A 27,419-nucleotide genomic window follows, 5' to 3' on the forward strand; every position below is an offset into this window, starting at 1 on the left:
CCTCATCCCATTGTTTGTTTGATCAGCCTACATGATTGGACCAAACCGATGGTTTTTTATTGTTAGAGCTTTCCAAGCAGACCAGATTTCGTCCATACCTGATTGAAGCCCATTGGCAGCCCTCGAGACGAACTCCCTAAACTAACCTGAAACGGTTTTACCCATTAGAAAACTAAGTGCAATTTTTTACCTCACTAGCTCTCTCCGCAACTCTGCATGTTATCCCAGACCACCTCTAGAACATGTACCAGGCCCTTACACACGTCCCTAGACGCCCTTAGAACCCCCAAACCTAGTCTTGCCAATTCTGAACCTAGACTCCAGCCAAAATCACTTACCGAGCCCAAACCAAACTTACCCGGCTAGCCGATTGACCTAGTCCTGCTGTGTTACGCAAATTGCAACCACTAAAAACCCATGGCTTCTTACCTACCATGTCATTGACTTGTATGGCACCATCTTTGGAGAAGACGCCCAACCTTGCTTAACTATCATTGTCATTGTTCGTAACTTGTGGATGACTGAACCTCAAAGTTTCAGCCCTTGAAGGAGCCACGGAATCGTTGGTTTGATGTTTTTCAACTTGTATTTGCTGTTGGTTTCTCGGAACATTCCAAAACCTATTTTGTGTGATTATCTTTTGATTAATCTAAAAATTTTCTGAAATAATATCTCTTCATTTCAATCTCGTGCATATTTGCTGAACCTTGGAGGGTTCATACACCTGGAAAACATTTACTTAGGTTTACCACTTGTTTCCCAATATTTGAAAAAATTGATTTTTACCAACTTGAAAAAATCGTTGGATTTCCATGTTGTGATTGATTCCAAACATCGTGAGCTGTTGAGCGTTTGTGGACTGTGCCTCAAGGTGATTCAAGACCCCCACATGACATTCCAGATACAATCCGGTTCAGATCTAACCCGGATCTGATCCATAGAGCTTGTTTCATGCGGTTTTGCCTATATGAGCTTATAACTGTTTACCATTTTAACCAATAACTGAATTACTAAATGAGCAAGAAAACTTATTAGATGTTATTGATTGTCTCCAGAATGTAATAAATTCCACCTACTGTTGGCCCTTGGATTTGAACCTATGACTCCCACCATATGAAAGCAATATGCTTACCACCAGATTGGGTAGGTTGTTTCACAAATTGAAAAAAAAAATGACTTTGGGGTAATGTAATGAACAAATACTATTACTCTAAAATCAACATGATATGCCAATGTTTTAAAGGCTACAGGTTTTTTCTCAAGAAAAGATGTCATTGTGGAGTACCTACCCTAATTTTTATGAGGAAATGCAATGACTTCCCTAACATGAAACTGTTCATTTGTATGCATTCTCGCATGCGTTAGCCAAAGATGAAAACATGAGGAAAAAATGCATAAACATGCATGGCGGAACAAGCATTTCGTGCATATACAAGTAGACACATACATAGAGAGTTATTTGCAACAACAGCGTCTAGTTAGTAGTTACATGCAGCCATAATTTGGCATCATGAATGCAAAAACAAATCATCAAAACCATAAGGATCTTTGAAAAAAAATCTTAAAATCTAAACATTTTAGTAAATTTTGCAAAAGTATACTTGGTGGCACCAACAACATGGCAATTTTTGTTAAAGATTTGGTGAAATTAGTAACACCAAGTGAACACTGGAAAAAAACATAAACACAAGTATGTAGACACATGAAAGCATGTGCATACACACTTCTAAACACATACTAACACATTGATAAATAGTACTGCCCAATCTAATGGATCCAAACATTAAACACAATTCTTTTGCGTAGGATCTAACTGTATCTCTACCTTGGCTTAAAGATTCCAATGTAATATTTTCACCATTGACAAACCGAAATGTTGTGCATGTGTACATGAGAGAGAGAGAGAGAGAGAGAGAGAGAGAGAGAGAGAGCAAAATAATAGATGTCAATAAAGCCACTCAATTAATGTGAAAACTCAAAACATCTTAACCAACTAACCAAGTTACAAAAGTTCTATTGAAGCATCAAGACTCAAGAATACATCAGTCTACAATCTGTGAAGAAGCAAAAGCACAATTCTCATATGGAAAAAGTTCCAAAATGGATGGCTATAGGCATTAAAAGCACTAACAAGGCAACTTAGATAGAAAAATACATTTCATTCAATGATCAAAGATAAATTACATTCTTACACATTCTCCTTTCCAACAGTAAGGTATCAATAGATTAACATTGATAATCCCATCGACTGTTGTTTACCATTACAATGGTATCAGATGCTTGGAAAAAAAGGAAAACGGATCATTCATCGTACGCACGGCCTAAATGAAAGAATCCAGTGTCAAATTATGAATAACTGATGAATTAGAAAAACCCAGCTCACAAATAATACCAATGGTAACGCTAACCTAGTAAGCACAATGACAATCTTTGTTGTGAATTTTAAAGGAAGGCATAGTGGCAATAAGGTAAGGTCCATTTTTTCCCCTAGAGATCATTCCACATAAAACAACATATCAGCGAGGATTGAATTAAGACCACATCACAAATTTGTGCACGTGGTAAAAAAACCTTTATTTAAGAGATTACAAAAGTAAAAATTGGACATTTCAATAAAACATATATACATATTGGCCTCACATATGGAAAAAGAAGATACTTGATTCATATATCATACAAAAGAATGAATTAGACCCTATACCTGTAGCTAATGAAATCACATAAATGGAAAGCACATGCCCCTATACATAGAATCACATGAATTCAAATATACATGAAGTGATATATGACATATGATGTGCACAACATCATGAATGAAATGTACAATTAAACACCATAAGCAAACAAGAAAATAATGTGGGCAATATAATTGCTAGCAAGAGCATTCAAATGCAACTAGATACTAAGGCAAACAAATAGTAACGATAAAGAAAACCCAGTAAGCTACAATTTATTCTTAATTAATTTGAAGTCTGAACATCAACAGAACACCTATATGTGGCTCATTCCCAGCAAAGTTCAATCATACACAACCCCGACCCAAAATTGAAAAACACATTCAAGCATCTGCACAATCTCCCTCTGGACAGACTATGATCTGTTCAATCCTTGGTAAACTGCGTCAAACTTTCTGATCAATTTATTTAGAAAGGCCCTGTTACCTTCCTCAATATCTAAATTACTATGGTGCACAATTTTTTGACGAAATTGCCGTAAGAGAAGCCCACAACAAAAATAGCTCTCAAATAATGCTCACTCAAGCACAAAAACCACTAGGGTTCATACAAAATACCCGAAAAAGGGTATGCACAAAGAAGAAAAATAAACTTCATTAAAATGGGAGAAATCTCAACTCAAAGGTATTACAAGGGGACAAAACCCCATATTTATAATGTTGAAGAAGGGAGCCATAGAAAGAGTTGTTGGACTCTCCAATGGCACTAATAGAGCCATTGGAGTGTCCAATGACTCTTTCATGGACTTTGCTTTTTGACTTAGTCAAAAAGCAAAGGTCTAAGAAAGTGTCCAAAGGTTTTTGCTTTATGCTTTTTGACTTGGTAAAAAAGCATAAGCTTACAATGGTCTAAACCAAAAAAATAAAGTTAACTAGCTATCCTATTGTAACTAAACTAAAAGATTACATATGATGGGGTATTTACATATGAGATTGTCTATGAGATTACTACTTTTAACACTTTCTCTCAAACTTACGATTGAATAACCGAAAGTTTGTCCAAAGAAAAGTGAAATCGTGAAGCAGCAAGAGGTTTGGTAAATAAAGTCCGTCAGTTGATATTCTGAGAAGACATATGAAAGCTCAATGGTGCCTTGTAGAAATTTCTTACGCACGTAGTGGCAGTCCATTTCAATATGCTTGATCGGTTCGTGAAATGTTCGATTGCTAGCAATGTAAATGAAACTTTTATTGTCATAACGTAACCGTGATGCTTTTGTGCTCTCAACACCCATATCTTGCAGCAGTCGCCTCAACCAGACTACTTTCATGGTGGTTGTAGCCATGACTCTGTACTTGACTTTGGTTCATGAAAGAGAGACTTTCTGCTGCTTCTTACATATCCAAGAGATTAATGATTTTCTTAAAAACACACAAAACCCAGTAGTTGAGAGTCGATCATTTGGATCACCTCCCAAATCTGCATCAATATAAGCAATTAGTTCTAATGAGAAAGAAGTAGACAAAAAAAGTTCTCTACAAATAGAGGCTTTAAGATATCTAATAATTCGCAATACTGCTTCCATATGAACAGTAGTTGGTGCATGCTGAAATTGATTTGCTGTGTGGACAGCATGCGCAATGTCAGGTCGAGTGATGGAAAGATAAGACAATGCTCCAACAAGCTGTCTGTAAGGTGTTGGGTTCTCAAGTGGTTTTCCATCATCCATCTTCATTTTGCTATTTACAATCTCAGGAGTGTCTACATGTCTTTCATTTGAAATATCTGACCTGACAATAATATCTAAAACAAATTTAGACTGAGTTAGTAAATATCCTATAGAAGAGTATGCAACTTCTATACCAAGAAAGAATTTCAAAAATCCTAAATCACTCATTTTAAAATGCATTTTAAGAAACTTTTTAATATTATAAACTCCCTATTTATCACTTTCGATAATGATCATGTCGTCAACATAAAGAAGAAGAAGAATAATACCTACATCAGAGTTCTTAACAAACAAAGTTGTGTCAGTAAGACAAGATTTAAAACCAAAATCAAGCATAACCTTATTAAACTTATCATACCAAGCATTCAGGGCTTGTTTAAGTCCATACAAAGCTTTATTTAAGCGAAGAGTTTTCTCTTTAGGGATATTAATTCCTGGTGGTGAATTCATGTATACTTCTTCAGCTAAACTTTCATTTAGAAATGCATTCTTAACATCCATTTGAAAAATATGCCATTTCTTTATAAAAGCAAGAGCTATCAAGATTCTAACAGTGGTCATTCTAGCTATTGGGGCAAAGGTTTCTTCATAGTCTATTCCATATTATTGGGAATAGCCATTGGCAATTAACCGAGCTTTAAATCTCTCAAGAGTGCCATCGCTTTTGGTCTTAATTTTGTATACCCATCGACAGCCAATAGGTTTTTTGTTGGGTGGAATGTCTTGAACGGTCTAGGTATTTGCCTTTTCTAAGGCTTCTAATTCTATTGCCATAGCTTTAACCCACTCGGGGTGATCTTTGACTATAGCATAACTAGAAGGTTCTTCATAAGAGTATAGTAAAGCAATGTAGGCTTGATACTTCGGTGAAAAAGACTCATATGACATAAATTTTGCAGGAGTTTTTGAGATTCTAGTGGACTTTCTAGTTGATATTTGGTCTTGTTCTTTTGTATATATTTTCAAAGGCACATGGTCTTTCTAAGTTTCCTCATCTAGAATATTGAATACACTTTTGATTGCTATTAACTGGTTTTGTGTTAGTCATATCACTTTAATCATCTTGATCAATATCACTTTTATTACTCCTTGGAACTAGGTCCAATAAAAAGGAATACTCGTCCATTTCTGTAGAATTTTTATTTTCAAAAGGACTTTTATTTTCTAAAAATGATACATTTCTTGAAACATATAGTTTGTTCTTTTTAGAATCAAAACACTTGTAACCTTTTTTATGATTTGCATATCCTAAAAAGGCACATGGAATAACATGTGAAGAGAGTTTATCATTCTTATCTGTAAATACAAAGCATTTGTATCCAAATACCCTCAACCTAGAATAATCTGGAGTTTGCTTATAAAGTTTTTCAGTGAGAGCAATATTGTTTATCGAGGAAGAAGACATCCTATTAATAAGATAAACAACAGTTAAAGTTGCTTCGGCCCAAAAAACTTTTGGTACTTGATGTGTAATGAATAATGTTCTTGTTGTTTCTATAATGTGCCTATGTTTTCTTTCAGCTAAACCATTTTGTTGAGGGGTGTAGGGACATGATTTTTGATGTGAAATCCCATATAAGTTCAAATAATCTTTAAATTCTTTTGATAAGAATTCTCCTCCTGAATCGGTGCGAAATATCGAAATATCATTCTTAAATTGATTTTTGACCATATTGTGAAATATTTAAAAATACGAGAACATTTCAGATTTATGTTTAAGAAAATAAGTTCAAGTGTGTCATGTAAAGTCATCTACAAAAATCACATAATAAATAAAACCACCTTTTGATATAATCAGTGCGGAACCCCAAACATCAAAATGTATCAACTCAAGTGGTCGTGTAGAAACAAAGGTTCTTTCTTGAAAAGGTAGCCTTTTCATTTTTCCAAGAATACATTTTTGACATGTAAAAACTTCAAAATTATAAAAAAAATTCATGTTTGGAAAAAACTGAATCTTGGACATACAAAGATGACCAAACCTTTTGTGTCAAAGACCCAAGTCTAATTTTTGAACATTATAACATAGTGTATTCTTGGGAATTTCCAAAAAATCCATGTAGTACAAGGCTCCTTCTCTATAGCCTTCCCCAATCAGCTTCCCTGACTAGTGATCATGTACTCGACAATCACGAGAAGAGAAGGAAACATTACACCCATGGTCAGTTAATTGAGAAACAAATAAAAGATTTAGATTAAGTTTAGGAATATATCTAATATTTGGAATACAAAAGCCTTGAGTTTTGTGAAATATTTTTAAAACTTCTTATTCCTTTAATCTCAAAAGATGTTTCATCTGCAGTAAAAACATTTGATCCACTTGAGTTATGACATTGTGATAGCAATTTTATGTTGGGTGTCATGTGAAAGGAAGCACCAGAGTCAAGAAGCCAAAGAGATTTACCAGGATCGAAAATGCTGACGGAAGAGACAACGACTTTGGCAGATAAAGAAGCTCCTTTGAGAAGTGTTTGAAGTGCCTCCACCAATTGAGTTAGCGACATGTTTCCAATAGATGTCTCACTTGATTCTTGCGGAGATTCAATTGTAGCTACTTTCTTTTCATAAGGCATCTTTAATTTTGGACAGTAAGTCTTGACATGTCCCGGTTCACGGCAATAATATCAAATGACTTTTCTTCTTTCAAAGTTACTTCTCTGTTTTTCATCATTAGTTCTCCCAACGTGTGGAGATTTGTATGAGCGAACATGATTTCTCGGTCTAGATACGGCTAGAACCGAATCATCACTTTTGAAAATTCTTTTCTTGAGTCTATTCTCTTCCATACTCAATTCTTCTATTGAGTCTTCAATGGAAGGGACTTTTCCCCGATGGAGAAGAGCGGATTTGGTTGATTCAAATTCAGATCTCAATCCATTAATGAATTGAAAAAAAATGCTCCACGTTCACTTGATTTTGATGAAGCTCTATGTCTTGTGGACAATGTCACTTTGGTTCAAGGAGGGTCAATTCTTCCCATTAACTCGGATAAGCTATTGTAATATTCTCTAATACTCTTATCCCCTTGAACCTGTTAAAATGTATCATTCAACATTTGTAATATATATATATTTTATATATATAAAGCATAATACATATTCATATATGGTATATATGCATATGTATTATCCTAATTATATGTATAAAATATATATTTTTCTATTTATAGGCATAGGGGTAGTTTAGACATTTCACTATTTTACGCATATTCTATTGGGAATATGTTTGTAATTTTCCTTTTAAATTTATTTTTTATTTTTTCCTTTTTCGTGGTTTGCGCAACCTTGGGTGGCTCCCCAAAGAGTCGTTGGGGAGCCCCCAACGGTCACAAATGTGACCGTTGGGGGCTCCCAACGACTCCTTTGGGAGCCCCCTAGGTGGCTCCTTTCTTGTGTTATAAATAGGGGTCTCCCCCTTTGTATTTCTAATTCTTGAGGGAGCTTATGCTCCATTGTAATGGGGTTTTTACCCCTTCTCCATTATTCTTCAATGATATGCAACTTATGACTTTATGTCATATTTTTCCCTTTTTATGGGTTTTATGTGTTAGCACATTATGTGCCTATGTTGTTTCCCTTTAATGGGTATATTTGCACTCCACGTGCATAAGTATGGGTTCATTATTGAACCCAATGTATTTCAAGTCACTTTCTAACATGGTATCAGAGCAAGGTTGAGATCGAGTTGCTCTTTGGTGCATCGGGAAGCGTGGTATTCAAGAATTTGTTAAAGAAAAATGGTGAAGTATTCATTTCTCTCTATTGTCTTTCTTATAGTTATTCGGTATGCATTCTATTTCTTTGAGTATTGTATGAAGAATGGAATATGTTCTTTTCTTTATGTGTGATTTTTGTCATTATGTCTTTTTTGAGTTTCTTGCTACTCCATTGAATCGTTTTCGTATGTTTTTCTTTGAAAAACTTTAAATGATAACTTGTTTGGCGAAAAATTAGATATATGATTGCTCAAAACTTGCTTTAATGGGTCGGTAAAAATTTATGACCGTTGGAACTTTGAATTTACATTTTAAACCTAACCTTGTTTATGAAAATACCTTTATATGAATGTTTAGTCTTTAAAGAAAGGTATGTTAAGATTAAAATGCTTGTGAAATATAGTTTTTTTGAAAAATGTTTGGCATATATAAAATTCCATATTATGTGTCCGTTTTATATGAGCAACATTTAATTAAGAAAGTTTTTTTTTAATACCGGTTGAATTAAGTTTTAAAATGGTCTTATGGAATATGGTGATTTTCTTTCCATCTTTACACTCTTAAGGATGTTTTCAACATTTAGAGAGCTCTCTCTTTTCAATACGAGACATTTATATTTTTATGTTGTGATTGTCTCTTGTGGGTTTTGGTGTTTGCCCTTTTGTTTGTTCATTAGTGAATGTTGTAAGTGCTTAATGCACTCTTTTGCTTTTCCGCATATTTCATTACAAAAGTTATGGTCTTCACTAATGTTTATTGTGTACTTATTTCATTAGGAGTAGGTAATAATCTATTAAGTCATGTTTTTCGATAAAACTTAAGAGTGTTAAATTTTTCCTCAATAAATGTTTACTTTTTATTTAAGCCATAGTACAATCTTATTTATCATAAGGTTTTGTTAATGAATCTATTTTGTTGGGATTTCTTCCACTTTAATGGAGTTTTCTCCTTCTTTGGGAGTTGTATATGTTTGTTTGTTCAAACTCTCCTTAAGGAGCCTTTCGGTCCTTATAATCTTCTTGTGAGTATATACTCTTTTATGAAGATTTCATGATTGTTTATCATTTTTAAGCTGAAATAGTAGATTTCATAAGTTTTTCGAAATTCACCATCTTTATGAATGCCTATATTGGCCTAAGTTTGTTATTTTTGAACTTCACCAACTTCACCGTTTAATTGCACATTATGTCTTTCATAGTTAAGGCTTGTTTGTTCCAAATCGGTTCATACACATGATGTTGCTTAATATTTCATGTTATGTTGCATAGTAAGCCTTTTTTTTTGGTGTACAAGACTTCTTTTGAAGATTAAGCATAATTCGTGGTTATGCAAAATTGTTTTGATGGATTATATTGGACCTTTGATTCAATTTGTTAATCGGTCCTCTTTGTAAAATTTTTTATTTGGAAAATGATTCCTTATGTGTTTATTGCCCTTTTGTGGCATTTATGTTTGTCCATCACATGTTATTTAATGCATCATTGTTTTGGCCTTATTATTGTTTTATTAGAGATGTTTGTTGAGGTGAGTTATGGGCACCTCGTGTTATATCATTTTAGATTGTCCAAATTGCCATATTATAGATGGTGGTTGAGGTGAGTTATGGGCACCTTGGGACTCTAGAATGATTTGGTATATGATCTCTAATTATGAGTGTGACACTCGTTGTTATGTCTTTTTAGATTGTCCACTTACCATATTATAGATGGTGGTTGAGGTGAGTTATGGGCACCTTGGGACTCTAGAATGATTTGATATATGAGTGTGTCACTAGTTTGTTCTTGTGCCATTGATATTATGGATGCTTCTAAGTAAATGTGATGGACATATGGTATTTGAAACCTTAAATGTTTTAAGGTACATTTAAAATCAAGATGTTTTGGGATTATAGCCCAACCTTTTATTTGTTTAAGAATCTTATGAGTGCATTTGCACATTTGTGATTCCGTGTGTTGTGCTCTTTGTGCACAAGTGTTCTAAAGCATTCTTATTATGCATTCGTGGTGGGTTTATTATCAAGAATATTAAGGTCTTGATCGTAGTATCTTGTTGGAGATACTTTTACATGGCAATAAATTTATGTTTTTGTGTTCTTGTGTTTTTTCACAAGTATTCTAAGTGTTCTTGGTGTGTGTATGTTCACACATTTGTTCTCAAGAATTTTATTTTATAGTATCTTGTTGAAGATATTTTTTACATGCATGAGAATTCATTTCAAAAGGAGTATTGTTTTATTCGAGGTTTATTTTCATTACAAGTTTGTTGCCTCAAAAGTTTTTTCCTTTTATGCCCATTATCTAAGTGTCATCATATGTAGACAAGAATCTTATTACACTTTCGTGTGTTTTTAGCCCTTTGTTGGCTTTTGCTCTCTTGGTCTAGTAGCTGAACACACTTGTCTTGAGTGTTTTTATATGTAGACAAGGCACGTTGATTCACACCATGGTGTGTGATTTTTAGCCTATGTTGGCATTTGTGTCCTTGTTCTAGTCGCTTAGATGTATGCCCATGGTTGGCTTATTTCACTCATTTCAAGTGCCATCATATGTAGACAAGAGATGTATTATGTGTTAGCCCATGGTTGACTTATTACTCTTGTTCTAGTAGCTGAACATACTTGGTTTTAAGGGTATTTTTACATAGACAAGAGATACTTTTTAGTCCATGTTGGCATGTATTCTCTTGCTCTTGTCGTAGATGCACTTATTTCAAGTATTATTATATGTAGACAAGAGGTTCTTTTACACACCTTTGTGTGTGTCTTTGGCCTTTAATGGCTTTATATTCTTGATCTAGTAGCTTATACAGTTGATTTATGGGTTTTGGAGGACTAATGAGGAAGATGTTTGTAATGGATAAACTATTGTTGAAATTTGCAAAATTTCATTCATGACTTGTGTTTTTCAAGCAAATCATATTTTTGATATGCATATCAAGTTGATTTCTTAGCATTTAATCTATATATTAAGTGCTTATTGTTTTTTGCCACCCTTATATGCAAAATGTGTATTAAGTATGTCTTTCATAAATGATTTTAAAACCTTGTGAACTCTTGGGTTTATTTTGCCTAAAGTATGCTTGGAGACTTTGTTTCTCTTGTTTGGCACTTCATTACATGTTTGAAGCATGATCATTAATGAGCTCTTTATGGCTTTTTTGGGCCCTCATTCAATAATGTTTATGTATATCATGTCTTTTCGTAGGCTTATTGTGGTGTCCTTTAGTGGACCATTTTGTTATTCCCCATTATGGGGTTATATTTGTCCAATGGTGGACCTTATGAATGCATTATGCATTCTTGCAATTTACTTTTACATATTTTTTGCTTCCGCTCATTTTGTTTTAACATGATGTTGATTTAGAAACTTTTGGTTTTCTAAATTTCTTCGGTTCATGCTAAAGTAACCATCTTATTATGCATAAATTTTTGCACCTTGTTAGGAATGTTCTTTTTTGAGTAAAGTGCAAAGATATTGTTTACTTGTTCTTTTGTTGTTTTTTCTCAGGATCCTGAAGATAAGAGGAAAAGAAGTACCTTGGATAGAAGGTGCTCATCGATAAAGACATTGGAGGAAGACATTTACAATGGCATTCTTGAAGCTTTGAGATTCTCCTTCTTGCCGTCTTCAATCTTTTTGTTCCCCCACGCAAAGCTTGAGGGGGGGTGTTAAAATGTATCATTCAACATTTGTAATATATATATATTTTATATATATAAAGCATAATACATATTCATATATGGTATATATGCATATGTATTATCCTAATTATATATATAAAATATATATTTTTCTATTTATAGGCATAGGGGTAGTTTAGACATTTCACTATTTTACGCATATTCTATTGGGAATATGTTTGTAATTTTCCTTTTAAATTTATTTTTTATTTTTTCCTTTTTCGTGGTTTGCGCAACCTTGGGTGGCTCCCCAAAGAGTCGTTGGGGAGCCCCCAACGGTCACAAATGTGACCGTTGGGGGCTCCCAACGACTCCTTTGGGAGCCCCCTAGGTGGCTCCTTTCTTGTGTTATAAATAGGGGTCTCCCCCTTTGTATTTCTAATTCTTGAGGGAGCTTATGCTCCATTGTAATGGGGTTTTTACCCCTTCTCCATTATTCTTCAATGATATGCAACTTATGACTTTATGTCATATTTTTCCCTTTTTATGGGTTTTATGTGTTAGCACATTATGTGCCTATGTTGTTTCCCTTTAATGGGTATATTTGCACTCCACGTGCATAAGTATGGGTTCATTATTGAACCCAATGTATTCCAAGTCACTTTCTAACAAACATAGTGTATTCTTGGGAATTTCCAAAAAATCCAATGTAGTACAAGGCTCCTTCTCTATAGCCTTCCCCAATCAGCTTCCCTGACTAGTGATCATGTACTCGACAATCACGAGAAGAGAAGGAAACATTACACCCATGGTCAGTTAATTGAGAAACAAATAAAAGATTTAGATTCAATTGTAGCTACTTTCTTTTCATAAGGCATCTTTAATTTTGGACAGTAAGTCTTGACATGTCCCGGTTCACGGCAATAATATCAAATGACTTTTCTTCTTTCAAAGTTACTTCTTTGTTTTTCATCATTAGTTCTCCCAACGTGTGGAGATTTGTATGAGCGAACATGATTTCTCGGTCTAGATACGGCTAGAACCGAATCATCATCACTTTTGAAAATTCTTTTCTTGAGTCTATTCTCTTCCATACTCAATTCTTCTATTGAGTCTTCAATGGAAGGGTCTTTTCCCCGATGGAGAAGAGCGGATTTGGTTGATTCAAATTCAGATCTCAATCCATTAATGAATTGAAAAAAAATGCTCCACGTTCACTTGATTTTGATGAAGCTCTATGTCTTGTGGACAATGTCACTTTGGTTCAAGGAGGGTCAATTCTTCCCATTAACTCGGATAAGCTATTGTAATATTCTCTAATACTCTTATCCCCTTGAACCATATTGTGAATATTTTCTTGAAGATTACATATGTGGGCAATATCCTTAAGAGAGTACATTATCTTAAGATAATCCCAAGCATAATTGGCATGTTCAAACTTTGCAACGCTTGAATACTTCTTTACACTTGATATGAGCCAAGACATGATTTTGACATGTCCCATTCTCCATTCTTTCCATTTTTTTTGTAAGTGGATATGACTTCAACCTTTTCTACCTCTGAGAGAGGTATTTCTTTCTCTCCTTCTTTGGTGATGATTAGTGTAGGTTCCACATCAGTTCCATCCACTAACCCCTATAATCTTTTTTCCCAAATAAGATGCTTCATGATTGAAGCCCATGTGACATAATTAGAATCATTGAGTTTTATGGGCTTAATGGTGACATTATCATTGTCATCCATTTTATAATTTGAGAAGGAAAGGATAGGAAGAAGAGAATGATAAAATATAAAAGAGAGATTAGAGAAGATGATACTCTATTACAAAATGGTGAATACAAGTAATCCTCCAAGATTTCAAACCTTCACACGATTACACCTTCAAAGAGACCATTTTTTTTGAAAGAATCTTGAGTGTCACGCTTCTCAAGGCATGAAAAAAACTTCATTTTGATTGCTTCTACCAATGGCTCTGATACAATGTAAGGAAGAGAAGCCCATAATAAAAATAGCTCTCAAATAATGCTCACTCAAGCACAATAACCACTAGGGTTCATACAAAATACCCAAAAAAGGGTATAAACAAAGAAGAAAAATAAACTTTATTAAAATGGGAGAAATCCCAACTCAAAAGTATATATTACAAGGGAACAAAACCCCATATTTATAATGTTGAAGAAGGGAGCCATAGAAAGAGTTGGAGTGTCCAACGACTCTTTCATGGACTTTGCTTTTTGACTTAGTAAAAAAGCAAAGGTCTAAAAAAGTGTCCAAAGGTAATTGCTTTATGCTTTTTGACTTGGTCAAAAAGCATAAGCTTACAATGGTCCAAACCAAAAAAATAAAGTTAACTAGCTATCCTATTATAACTAAACTAAAAGATTACATATGATGGGGTATTTACATATGAGATTGTCTATGAGATTACAACTTTTAACAATTGCAAACATCAAGGGTTCAAAATCGACTGTCAAACTTCTCTTCCCAATAAAGACATTTATGAATGAAATGCAGTACTATCAGTTGATGGAACCATAAAAAGCATAAAAAATATAAAACTCATTAAGTATGGTTCCCCAATTTTCTTGCACTATGGGAGTTTTAAGACACCACACATCTCTAAGAAGGCATCATATCTAACCCTTTTAAACCAAGAAACAATTGATAACAATAAAGAAAGTGAATCTTGCAAGATGATACTCTTTCCCTCCTATGTATTTCATATATTGAATAATTGAATATATGGTGATTGAACAAAGCATAAATAATAATGCTGCTTTAAGCAAGCTAGCTGCAAAAGTGTTTTACTAAATCAAGAGTAGTGGATACAAGGAGACCTTGAAATATTACTCTAATGATGAAAATGTTAACTAGAAAAATGGGTTCACTTGACAAATTATAGCATCTTTTATCTTATGATATGAACTAAAATAATGACTACTTTGCAACCAATTACCAGTGAGGCTAATGCTTGAGGTAATATTAATGATGAAATTAACTATTATGCATACATGTACTGGCAAAGCATATACAAACCCTTGATCAGATCACAAAAAGCACCATGCAACATTTAAAATAAATAAATAAATAAATAGATATATATAGTAAAACTTTTGCACACTATAGCTGGCTAAAATATGCCTATTGTCGCTTGCTATCTGGTTGTTATAACAGTTACACTTAGCTTAGACAACCATTGTAAAAATTTTACTGTTGCACCTCACAAATCTTCAATTTAAAGCACATTAAGCCCATTAGACATTTTGCTAATGTGTGTGCCTGTAAACCTAGCAAGATAGTCATGGTGGGAATAGCTAAACCTAGTTGAAAGAAGCTTGGCTCTTTTACCAGCCCTTTTAGGTAGGGATTGGGCAGGCACCCATCCCTAGGGTCAAGTTAAGGTTTCTCGAGGGCCATACATAAGTGCATAGGGAAGGAAAGAGATGCTTACACTATGCATGTTCAGAAGGCTATTCTTATATGGATTCCACAAGAATGCACATAATGTTCCAAACCTTCTACAAGGGCCTGGCATGTAGTCATCCTTGAGCACATAGCCAACCCCTAATTTACAAAGTGAACTTATAGAATTTATAGAAAGGTTGTCTACAATGTGAGCACTAGGGGTGTCAACGGGTCGGGTTTAGCCAGACCAAACCCTATAGGGTCTGGGTCTATGTCACAAGGACTCTTCTAACAGGGAACCGCACCGGCGTTGCACTCGCACCCAGGCAGGTGCGACACTTAGACACAACTTCCTTTGTGTTAGGTGAAGTCAACCACACTGAGGTCCATTTCTATCCAAAAGTAGATTCAGTTAACCCTAATTAAGTTCATTTTTATCTATATTATATATATATACATAAATATACACAAATACACATAGTGTTAACTTAAAACTATTAATATATATATACTCTCCAAACCCCCGCGCACCCAAGTTTTTTTAAAGTGCCGCATCTGCACCCGCACCTATGTGACATAGGTTGGGGCATGGTGACAAATAAGAAGACCCGATTAAGACCCAGGTCAGGACCCAAAGGTCCGATTAATACATGGATCTGGGTATAGTTTGTGAAATTTTGTACCAGACATGGGCCTGACCCAAGTTCTGATTAAGACCGACAAATTTTCAATGTAAGAATGATAAAAAATATTATTTTATCAGGTATGGTCCAGGTCTGGTTCATGTAGTTCTTATCAGGTCCAGGTATGGTTTCTCATATAGTAGACCCAATTAGACCTAGGTCCAGACCCAATTCCATACTCGAAAAATTGGTCAAAGTTTGGTTCAACCTGGGTTCGAACCAAACCCGACCAGTTGACACCCCTAGCAAGCACTATGGAGGGGCCAAACAAACCTCGGTGCATGTCTTGTGTTTGGGTTCTATTCCCTAATTCTCTTATCCTTACTTGGGCAACGATATTTTTTTCCACAAAATAGCTCTCATACCTGTGATCACTTCCATTCCTCCCCTCCCAGGGAGACAGACACACATTCTTTCAGAGTGTTTTAAGCACTCAATAACATTGACTCAACAATGATGGTTCTCAATCAATATGTATCTGTCATTCCATCCATGGTTAGTAGGTCAGTTGGAGGTATTTTTTCTTAGTGACTTTTGACTTATTGGCAAGTCAGTCTAGTCCTTGATCAAAGCTACTCATGTTTTTAGAGTGCTTTTAAGTAAGAAACATGTTCCGCTCAAGCATCTCAATGGATGAAATGCGATAGAACATTTCTATCCAAACCTTTTTTTATACCAACAATATGGTCATGGTCTTTTTATAGTCTAGGCAGTCCATCCTTTCTATGAGAGTCATTTGTCTTGCTCGAGAAGATCCGTTCCATATAAATATTTATGTAGAAATCACTGCTTCATGATGGATTTTTGTTCTACGCGAAGTGTAAAAGATATTTTTTCATAAGCACAAATGAAGCCATTATGGCAGATCCGGCTATAGGTGTACACCAGATATGCTGGCATATCACAAACTTCCTTTTCAAAGAAATGAAAGGAAGAGAGGTTGGCAGGGAGCTTTATTCCTGAAACTCCCCTCTCTCTTTTGCCCACAAAAGAAAAAGAAGAGCATGAACAACTGAGCAGTATCAGACACCTGATCCTCAAAAAAAGGTAAAACTCTTCGACCAACGAGGCATTCAACCCATCATGCCAACTATTATGACTAATACTACAAGGCAACATGGAAGGCTTTGCAGGGACAAGGATGAATTCTCATGGGGTTGCTTCGCTAGCCACTACTATTAATTTTTTGTTTTTGATGAGCAATGTTTTTTTTCATGTTTCTTAATTTAGAAAACAGAACAAATTGTCCATCTTACATAAAGTACCAGAGATAACAAATAACCACTAGCCAAATCTAGCCGTAAAGGGTTGTATCTCATTAAACCTCAAGTAGCCAAAAGACCAGACCAGCTTGAAATAAAAGCCCAACCTCCACCTAGATGAACCAGGCCACCAGTGGCCTATGGCCTGGTTGGCCTAACGCCAACCCCCAAGGCCAGGCTCAAGCCAAGTTGGGCACTAATAAATAAATTTTTCTACCTATTCTATGCGAGATGCCTTTTCATAATTGGTTAAGCCAAGACCCAAGATCAAGTTTTGGACCCATGATCATTATGAGCTAGAAAAAACATATCAAGACACCTGCCTCCACATACAACCTCAAGTCTAGGCAATACCTAATACATTTGGTAGATAGATATGATGGAATAAAATGTACTTCGATTTAAAATACAAAAGGCACTATCAGCCTAACTAGTAAGTAAGGGGGCACAATAAGAGCATGTTCTCACAAGAAGCAAAGGGTCAATTTGGTCTTTGCACGTTTACATAAATGAGCCAAGCTCAAGCCTAGATTTAGGCTCATTTACATAAACAAGTCAAGCCCAAGCATTACACTTGGTCTAGTTTAAGTTAGCATATGTTTTTTTTTTAAATTAACATATTCTTATAGTGTATACATATATAGAGCTATGTCACATGGGTGCGGGTGCGGGTGCGGGTGCGACACGGGTGCGGCGCAATTTCAAAAATTTTGGACACGGGGACTCGGCTATATATATATTAATATATATATATATATATATATATATATATATATATATATATAAGACTCGGTCAAAGTTGTGCCCATTAGGGGACAGGTGATGAGTTGTGAAGGCATTCTGTACACTTTCTTCATACAGGAATAATTCACTTTTGGGCACTTTCTTCATACACTGTAATAATTCACTTTCTTCATACAGGAAAAAACCACAAAAACTTGAGTTGTGCCCATTCTGTACTTAAAACTTGAAAGTGTACAGGTTTTTTAGTTGTGATGGGTTTTTTTCCTTACAGCTGTAGCCCAGAAAATTTAAAAAAAAAATTCAAAAAAAAATTTTTTTTCCAAAAAATGGACCAAAATGACCCTGGGTGCGTTGACCACACCCAGGGTCGGGTTGACCGAGTTCGAGCCGCACCCGTGTCGGTGCGGGTGCGGCGACCTTGGAGCCGAGTCCGTGTGACATAGATATAGAGTAATGGGTCCATGCTAAATGAAACCTGCTAAATGAGTTTTTCAAGTTTTTTTCATTTCATTTTTAAATTCTGACCATAAAAATGTGATCTATGCACTTGATTTTAGAGGGATCAGCTCTTGAAGTGTTCAATTCTGACACATGTGAGGGTTTTTATAACGTTCGAAAAATCAATGGTCCAAAATCTTTGTACATTTTTTAGGCTACAAATATCATTTTTTCATTGAAAATGCATGATCCAAGTGTGGATTCCTCATAAATTGACCATGGCCAACATATTTATGGGGACAGAACTGCGAAAAAAAACTAAAAGAGCAGAAAAACCCATTTAGCACGGACCCATTACTCTCTCTATCTCATATATATATATATATATATATATATATATATATATATATATATATATGTGTGTGTGTGTGTGTGTGTGTGTGAGAGAGTGAGAGAGAGAGTGAGAGAGCTTGAACATGCTAGGCTTGACATGAGTAAGCTTGTATGCAACCCTAGATGCAAGCTATGTAACACGAATAGTCCATGTAGGGTGTTGTACCCGTGTCAACATGCCACCGGATGTAGTGAGGGTATGCCACGGGTCGGGTCTTACACTGCGTCGGGTCGAGTTCAAAAATACCCAACCCATGTCAGGGTTTTTTTAAAGACCCCCCCCCTCGACTCTCTCTCTCTCTCGCGCGCGCGCAGCGCCGTCTCGCTCAGCCCCTCACAGCACCACCCCTCGCAACGGGCCCTCTCTGCATAGCTCAGGTACTTCTCTCGTCTCTGGCTCCCTCTCGACTTGCCTCTCTCATCTTTGTCTTTTTACATGAATCAAAGATGAAAATGACCTCAATCCTTTTCGAGTTCCTACTTTTGATTTAAACAATTTAAAGTGGCAAATGAAGAATATAGGAAAAGAGTACAAATATTAAATGAGAAAATCTTTACCTCCATGTTTTAGCGTTACACTTTGAGTAACCTCACTAAGCTGCCCAAGGCATTCAAAAGTCATAACTATCATGAGGCCTTTCAAGTGCTCAACTGACCACTTTTGGCCCCTTTTGGTTTCTGATGTATTATATACCATAGTCATAAATATTGGTGATATTTTCACAATATCACGATATTATCATTGTATTTTCAGCAAACAATATTACAGGTAAACTATCATGATATTATCATTGTATTTTCAGCAAATAAGATGCCTAATGAGTGGAGGAAGAGTACTTTGGTGCCTCTATATAAGAATAAGGGTGATATACAGGATTGCACAAACCAGTGTTGTGAAAAGCATTGAGGCGTAGCGAGGAGCTCCACCAAAAACCGAGGCGAGGCGTAAGCCTTGAGGCGTAAAGCGTAAGCTTCAATTTTTTTTTTAACTTTAAAAAAATCATAAAAAATATCTAAAAATACAAATAAATAAATAAATAATGCTTTATTGATGAAATAACAACCAATAAGAAAGAGAAAATCTCAAATAAGTACTAAAAAATATGAGATTAACATATAAAAGTAACTAAAAACTAATTACATAACTGAAAAATATATAAGATTAACCAACAAAAGTTAAAATATACTAAGAAACTGATTATATTGAAATAACTGGAAAATATATGAGACTAACCTTCAAAAGTTAAAATATATGAGATTATTCTAAAAAATATGAGATTAACTTATAAAAGTAACTAAAAAACTGATTACATAATTGGAAAATATATGAGATTAACCAAAAAAAGTTAAAATAGACTAAGAAATTGATTACATAACTGAAATAACTGGAAAATATATGAGATTAACCTACAAAAGTTAAAATATATGAGATTATTCTAAAAAATATGAGATTAACATATAAAAGTAAGTTACTTTTATATGTTACTTTAACTAACATATAAAAACTGATTACATAATTGGAAAATATATGAGATTAACCAACAAAAGTTAAAATATACTAAGAAACTAATTACATAATTGAAATAACTGAAAAATATATGAGATTAACCTATAAAAATCTTGTTGATTGTCTTAGAAATCTTAATTTTTTTTTTGCGCCTCACGCCTTGAGGCACAGAGCGCCGCACCTCAAGGCGAAAGGCGCATTTTTGATAACACTGGCACAAACTATCGTGGTATAAAACTCATGAGTCATACTATGAAACTTTGGGAGAGGGTGATTGAGTCTAGGTTGAGGAAGGTTGTCATGATATCGGAGAATCAATTTGGTTTTATGCCTGGAAGATCAACTATGGAAGCTATACATCTTCTTAGACAACTTATTGAGAGAAATAGAGAGAGGAACAAAGATTTGCATATGGTTTTTATTGATTTGGAGAAGGCATACGATAGAGTACCTAGGGACGTTCTTTGGTGGACAATGATGAAGAAAGGTGTTTCTCTCAAGTACATTAGTATAATTAAAGATATGTATGAAGGAGTAGTAACCAATGTCCGCACTTGTGGAGGGGTGACAACCAATTTTCCTATAACGGTTGGGTTACATCAAAGATCTGCTTTAAGCCCTTTCCTATTTGTTATAGTGATGGATGAGCTTACGAGATCAATTCAAGAAAATGTGCCATGGTGTATGTTGTTTGCTGATGATATTGTTTTGATTGATGAGTCTAGAGCTGGGGCTAATGCTAAGTTAGAATTATGGAGACAGACATTGGAAGCAAGAGGTTTTAAGTTGAATAAGAGTAAAACAAAATATATGGAATGTCGGTTTAGTACGCAACGAAGTAGTGATGGGAGTGTAGTGAAACTTGGTGAGCAAGAAATACCGGTGGATGACTGTTTCAAATATTTGGGATCTATCATTCAAAAGTATGGAGAAATTGATGGAGATGTAAATCATAGGATAAAGGTTGGGTGGATGAAATGAAAAAGTGCAGCTGGAGTGTTGTGCGATCGTAGAATGTCATTGCGGTTGAAGGGAAAGTTTTATAGGACGACTATTAGGCCCACTTTACTATATGGTACGGAATGTTGGGCTGCCAAGAGACATCATATTCAAAAAATGAGTGTAGCTGAGATGCGTATGCTTAGATGGATGTGTGGAAATACAATAAAAGATAAGATTCGGAACGAGGAGATACATAAGAAGGTAGGTGTTGCACCCATTGAAAATAAGATGAGAGAGAATCGTTTATGGTGGTTTGGACATATTCGGCGAAGGCCTAATGATGCTCCAGTTAGAAGGATGGAGAAATGGGAAAATATATTAGTTAAAAGAGGTCGGGGTAGGCCTAGGAAGACTTGGATGGAGATGATAGGAAAGGATATGAATGCTTTGAACCTCACCGAGGACATGGCATTGGATAGAAATGATTGGAGGAGAAGGATTCATGTGGAAGACACAGAATGATTTTCTTTGTTGGTTCGTATCGCCGACCCCAATTGTTTTGGGATGAAGGCGTAGTTGTTGTTGTAACATGATATTTTTAAAATATTATCAATTATTGTTACTGTTTTATTTATTTTCTATATCTTAAATGTGTTTTTCTTCTTTATTTTGCATTTTTTACTTATTTCTTTCATTATATATGTATTTTATTATCTAAACATGATATTTTCTTAATTATTTTTGTTATATATATATTTTATTTCTTTTAAGCCCCAAGATTTTTCCGAGATTTATCACCAAACTTATAATATTGTGAGAAATAGCCTCGCCGGGATATAATCAATACCAATATTTGCGACTATGTTATATACAGTTAACAGATACAATCATACAAAACATCAGCTTTCCAATAAAAAAGAAGGCTTAGACATCAATACACAAGAAACTCAAATCTTTACTATGTCCAACTAATATATTTGAAGAATAAATTATCCAAAATAAAAATTTCATGGCTAACAATACAGTTAAGAAGGAAAAAACAGAACTGATGAAAGAGATCAGTGAAGGAGTTGATACCCAAAGCTAACTCACATATAACAAACTGCCCTTGGAAGCAAACGTATTTATTATGAGATAAAGCTAAGGTAGGCACAGATCATTTTTTGCTCAAAGAAATCAAATGCAACATCAATAAGCAGCCTAGTAATGATATAAAGTAAACAAAAAAATTGGGGGAAAAACTGACCAATGCACTCCTCAAGAAACACACTTAGATATGGCACACAATTATAAATCAAATTATTTTTCTTGCCTTCAACATTGTTTTCTTTGTTTCTTTAACTATTTGTACCTACCACCGCATATAATATGAATGAAACCATTTTGTTTTGAAAATTAAGGGAACAGATGATGAAGGATATAACTATGCGACCCTACAAAATGCAACTGATAGCATCATTATGATTTGCATGGACAATATGGAAATATCCGAGAAGATCTCTATATCGCAGAAAATTGAGTGGAGAGGACACTCCGAACACTTCAACCTAGCTACTAAGGAATGATTGACTGCAAAGCAAACACAACTTTATATTATGGGTTCAAACAGGCACTAGCCATTTCAAAATAGGGAAGTAGCTATAGTTTTGACATTCAAGGGATTAGGGACCTCTAGCAATCCTTCTTTGATAGAAGCAGAACCAAGGGCATCTGAGAACACCTAATTCTTGTTGTGCCAGAAGGAACTTTAGATCAGGAATTATAGAGCTTAGAATGGAAATATTTCCAACATTTTGTTTGCTATGCCAATTTCTTAACCAAGTGAGGAATCCAAGGAGAGAGAGAGAGAGAGAGAGAGAAAACTTTCACATATTACACTTCATGAAATAAGAAAAGATGCATTTAGGTTAATTGGCCAAGGAATCAGCTGAATGGAATGTCATATAAATACTGCAGTGTGCTAAGAGATAAAAAAGCTCACAATTGTTTTATGACTCATTTTTCATCTGATAAGTTTAGTGAGATTGGATCACTCCAAAAAAAATGATCTCACCAATACATCAACAAAATCACAGTTTTGCAAAGTGGTCGAAAGAAAAAGATATAAATAGCACCCAAAAACCAACAAGTGATGATAACCTATCAACACGGTTGGCAAATACAGCTCCAATGAGCAGCAGCACAGAATTTCACTTCATCATTACACAAGTTTTCTGACACACACATCTCACTATTTGTATTTACAGCCTATATGGAAAAAAGAAAAAGGAAATGAAAGGGATCTTCATTTTACTAAATATCTCCAAAAAACAAAGAAAGAAAAGGAATAAACTCCAAGCAGGCTCCTACAAGAGAACAGATGATTCATAAGATAATGCACCGGGTACCTATATACATTCCAAAATATACACAAGAGACAAACTGTAGTTTTTGAAATTCAAAGAGAAGAATAGGATGTGTATGTGCTTATCCGTTCGGACTAAGAATCTAAATGAAACGCTGTTTTTCCTAACATACCTTCAACAAATTTTCTTTGTTTCTTTAACCCGTTGATACCTACAACTGCATGTAAATGTGTAATATGAATGAATTTTTTTTCCCAAATATGTAAGGGGAGAACAAAATGGTTGAAGGATAGAACTATGAGAACGTACAAAATGCAATTGATAGCATCATTATTATTTGCATGACCTATAATAGAAAAGCTACAACATCTTGACCTCACTTGTGGAAAATAACTCAAGCATAACATTAGTTCAAATATAGAAGTTAGAAGTTTGATTGATCTTCAATATTACATGGCAGACCACCCCCCAAGCCATAGCATCTTCACCACACAATTGTAGAAAATAACTTTCCTAAGTAGTATGAAAAATATATTCAGCTACCTCCGGACATTACATTGAAATCTATAATGATATTATAGAACAAAAAAGCTAGAACCCAACTTACCTTCAAACACTTTAAAGACTCATCCTTCCTCTTGAAGTTTCCTTTTTTCTTTCCCCAAATAGAGCCCTTCCTCTTGAAGTTAATCCTCGCCACCTATGTCACATAGGTGAGTAACGGTGTGGATGGGGGTGCGGGCGCAGAAACTTAGGTGCAGGGGTGCGGGGAGGATATATATATATAGTAGATAAAAATGGACTTGATTAAGGCTAATTGAATCTACTTTTGGATATAAATGGACCTCGGTATGGTTGACTTCACCTAACACAAAGGAAGCTGTGTCCAAGTGTCGCACCTGCACCTGCACCCGGTGCCCTGTTAGAAGAGTCCGTGTGACATAGCTTTCCACAGAGTGCAACAAGACACCCGGATGATGACATGCATAAAAAAGGCAGGGTAGACCTTACAAATGTGGGAGCACAAGATATAAATAAACCAAAAAACGATACGGCCCCAAGAGTCAAGCTAATCTTCTCTTTTTTATCTTTCTTTTCGTTTTCCAAAATAAAGTTTCTATTTTTACCCTCCCAACGATTGCCAGAAGAGAGTCAAAGAAAAAAATGGCTATGCAACTGTTCTAAGACAAGTTCATTCAAAAGAATGGCGCCCCATAAAAAAACGAAACCGCGTAGAATGAAAACTTAAATTTTTTGCAAGCAGTCACCATATTTGGACAGAATTATAACCCACAATAAACTGGGTACGGAAATAAAAAATAGCAAATAATACAAAAAGAGGCACCAGCAACATATACATCTGTTTCCTGTGTCACATATTCGTAAAAGGGATAAGTCGCACTCACCTCAACATTTTCGTTCTTTCACACACAAACAACTGCTTCCTCCATTACTATTACAGAGGAACAAGAAGACGAGAAACCAACATAAAGACAGAAAAAGCAAAACACGCACATATATATAAGATAGAACGAACCTTTGCTTCTTCTTTAATAGTTGATAAATCAGTAGATAGGCGCCATCTTGGCACGAAACGAGCGAGGAGAGTGCTTTAATCGTTAGTCAGATGACAACGGGAAAGAGCACGCTCGTAAACAAGCATGTGGCTTCACATGAATGTTGACAAGCGTGCTCTCTCTCGTTGTCAGGCAACGACACACCAAAGCACATAAAGGAGAAAGGACGAACGATACCTTCATGAGAAAGCCGAGAGAAAGCTAAGAAAAGATGATTCGCCCAATTCTTAATACTTGAAACAATATCGGCAAACCGAGAGAGAGAGAGAGAGAGAGAGAGAGAGAGAGAGAGAGAGAGGTTGCCTTACGTTCAGTCGCCCGATGAAGTCGCACAATCGAAACGCCCTCCACGAATAAAGGACATACGGATACAATACACCCCGAGTGTTCCCGAGAAATTCCGGGCTTCCTTGATGCAATCCTTTTCCAATCGGAAGAAGCCGATGTGCCCATGCTGCGCGACACCTGTGCAACCAAGCCATCTCCGAGACCATCTCCTCCTGAAAGGCCAGAAAAGAAAATAGAATGACAACCAGAAACATAAAAAAGACAAAAAAAAAAAATTAGAGCCGTTTTTTGTCTTCAGTGAAAGCTAACCTTTCGGAAAATGGAGCAACGACAAACTACAAACTCGTTTAAATCTACAATGCGAAAGAAATGATGAAGAAACGATCACTTTCAATCTACAACGCGAGAGAAATGAGGAAGAAACTATCATTATCTGGAGGAAGATGATGGTACGGACCAGTAGAGCATCACAAACTGTCAGGCGCGCGAGCGAGCGAGCGAGCGAGAGATGCCCTGAAAAGGAGAATAACCCCGCGATTACGAAGAAGAACGGGAAGAACTTAAGTAAAAACTAGAAGTAAAAAAAGGAGAAAAACCCTAATGATTCGCGGAACCGCCTAAAGAAGCGTCCAACTTTGTCACATAAAATATACACACTCTTCAGTACATCGCAACAGATCCACAGAATTTATGATACCAAAAAAAAAGAATAGAACGATTCCCAGGCGAAGTAAAAAGGACAACAACGGAATAAAAGGGAAGAAGAAGAGAAACCACAACAAAACAACATCCGAAAACTTGCAGAAGATAATGTTAGTTTCGAGATCTAATTCAATAGCCTCGTCTATCTATATTCAGGAATGAAATAATTCAGAATCCCTAGCAGAAACCCCTGACGAAAACCGTGATTTGCTCGCAAAGAAACGGAGACATCAAAATAAAAAATACAGATCTGGCCGAGACTAAGGATATATAACAGAAGGACCACGATTTTTACGGCTAACAGCGATAATTTAATAAATATATAGCGAGGATTTCGAGGAAAAAGAACGGATCTTCCACAAGGAGTCCAGTCAACAATCGCTCTGACGAGAAAAGGAGACGAAAATTAGTTAAAAGAAAACAAGAGAGATAATCGTATACAGACTCGATTCCGATTTAAATCCATGATCTCCAACAATCTCTACACTGTAATCTCGAAAAATATAAAAACCAAAGAACTTCCCGGAAATCATCATTTTCCTGCCAAACGCCGGTAAAACAAGAGGGAAGAGGGAAGAAAGAGGAACATAAGCTAAACCCTATAACGATCCATTTCCCAACCAAAGCAACAGATATCACGTCATTTCCATAACGATAACAACACGAGCCCCACTAAAAAAAGAGATAGAAACACCTAAATCCTAAGAGCGATGCTCTTCTTCCCGGAAAACCCCTCCGTTTCGTCGTAAAACCCACCGAATCATGAAATCCGAACCAGGGAACCCGTAAAAGAAGGCAAAATCAGAATTCAGGCGCGGAAAATCACGATACCACAAATCGAATGCAGAGAAAACCGGCGCGGGAGATGGAAAATAGAGGACGGGGAAATGTTACCTCCAAACAGCAGCGATCGGACTCCCGCTAGCCAAAGAAACTTCCAGAAGACGAATGCCGGTTGCGGAAATAAAAGGAGAGAAAAAAAGAGAAGCGAGAAAGACGATAAATAAAAGGAAGAAAAAAGGTGGATAAAAAAAGAGACGAGGCTGGAGAGTGATGGGTGGAATGCGTAAAACCGCGACCCTTTATATATATTTATCTGAGTAAATTTCTAAAAGCTTCCGAATTTATCACTTATTTCTAAATATACGCTTATCATTTTACATATTTCTTTAGGTCGTAACTCGTATAATGAGTTATTCACGAACGCTGCGCATTATTTCATTCAGTTATTGCATTTAGCCATATACTTTAGAATATATATTTCAAAAACATGTTTAAAGATTTGAGGTTAACCTCCACAATTTTGAATAACGTGATCCTTTTGAGTTTTCTAAGTTTCTCTTTGGACTTGAAATATATTTATTTCCCCTCATAGGAAAGAGAAGGATAGGATCA

The 27,419-nt window shown here is 35.5% G+C and overlaps 1 protein-coding gene across 1 annotated transcript; it reads right to left on the reverse strand.

The window, feature by feature from the left end:
* Positions 1–1,968: 1,968 nt before the first annotated feature.
* LOC149811529 (uncharacterized) lies at positions 1,969–27,006 on the reverse strand. Its single transcript, XM_089993819.1, has 5 exons — positions 26,919–27,006; positions 25,632–25,835; positions 25,343–25,534; positions 2,409–2,487; positions 1,969–2,321 (listed from the first exon to the last, which is right to left on the reverse strand). The coding sequence occupies exons 2-5, from the start codon at positions 25,750–25,752 to the stop codon at positions 2,306–2,308; spliced, it is 408 nt and encodes a 135-aa protein (XP_089849945.1). The 5' UTR covers positions 25,753–25,835; positions 26,919–27,006; the 3' UTR covers positions 1,969–2,305.
* Between the last annotated feature and the right edge of the window lie 413 nt (positions 27,007–27,419).

This window comes from Nuphar pumila, chromosome 17 (genome assembly GCF_984573655.1).
Source record: "Nuphar pumila chromosome 17, dmNupPumi1.hap1.1, whole genome shotgun sequence".
In the NCBI taxonomy this organism is placed as follows: domain Eukaryota; kingdom Viridiplantae; phylum Streptophyta; class Magnoliopsida; order Nymphaeales; family Nymphaeaceae; genus Nuphar; species Nuphar pumila.

What these genes read in the sequence shown, in the direction of transcription:
- LOC149811529 (XM_089993819.1), bottom strand. Translation starts at nt 25,752, where the DNA reads ATGATAGTTTCTTCCTCATTTCTCTCGCGTTGTAGATTGAAAGTGATC. An exon ending in GTTGCTCCATTTTCCGAAAG is followed by an intron (nt 25,535 to 25,631) that starts GTTAGCTTTCAC and finishes CTGGCCTTTCAG; the next exon opens with GAGGAGATGGTCTCGGAGAT. An exon ending in ACTTCATCGGGCGACTGAAC is followed by an intron (nt 2,488 to 25,342) that starts GTAAGGCAACCT and finishes AATGATCTCTAG; the next exon opens with GGGAAAAAATGGACCTTACC.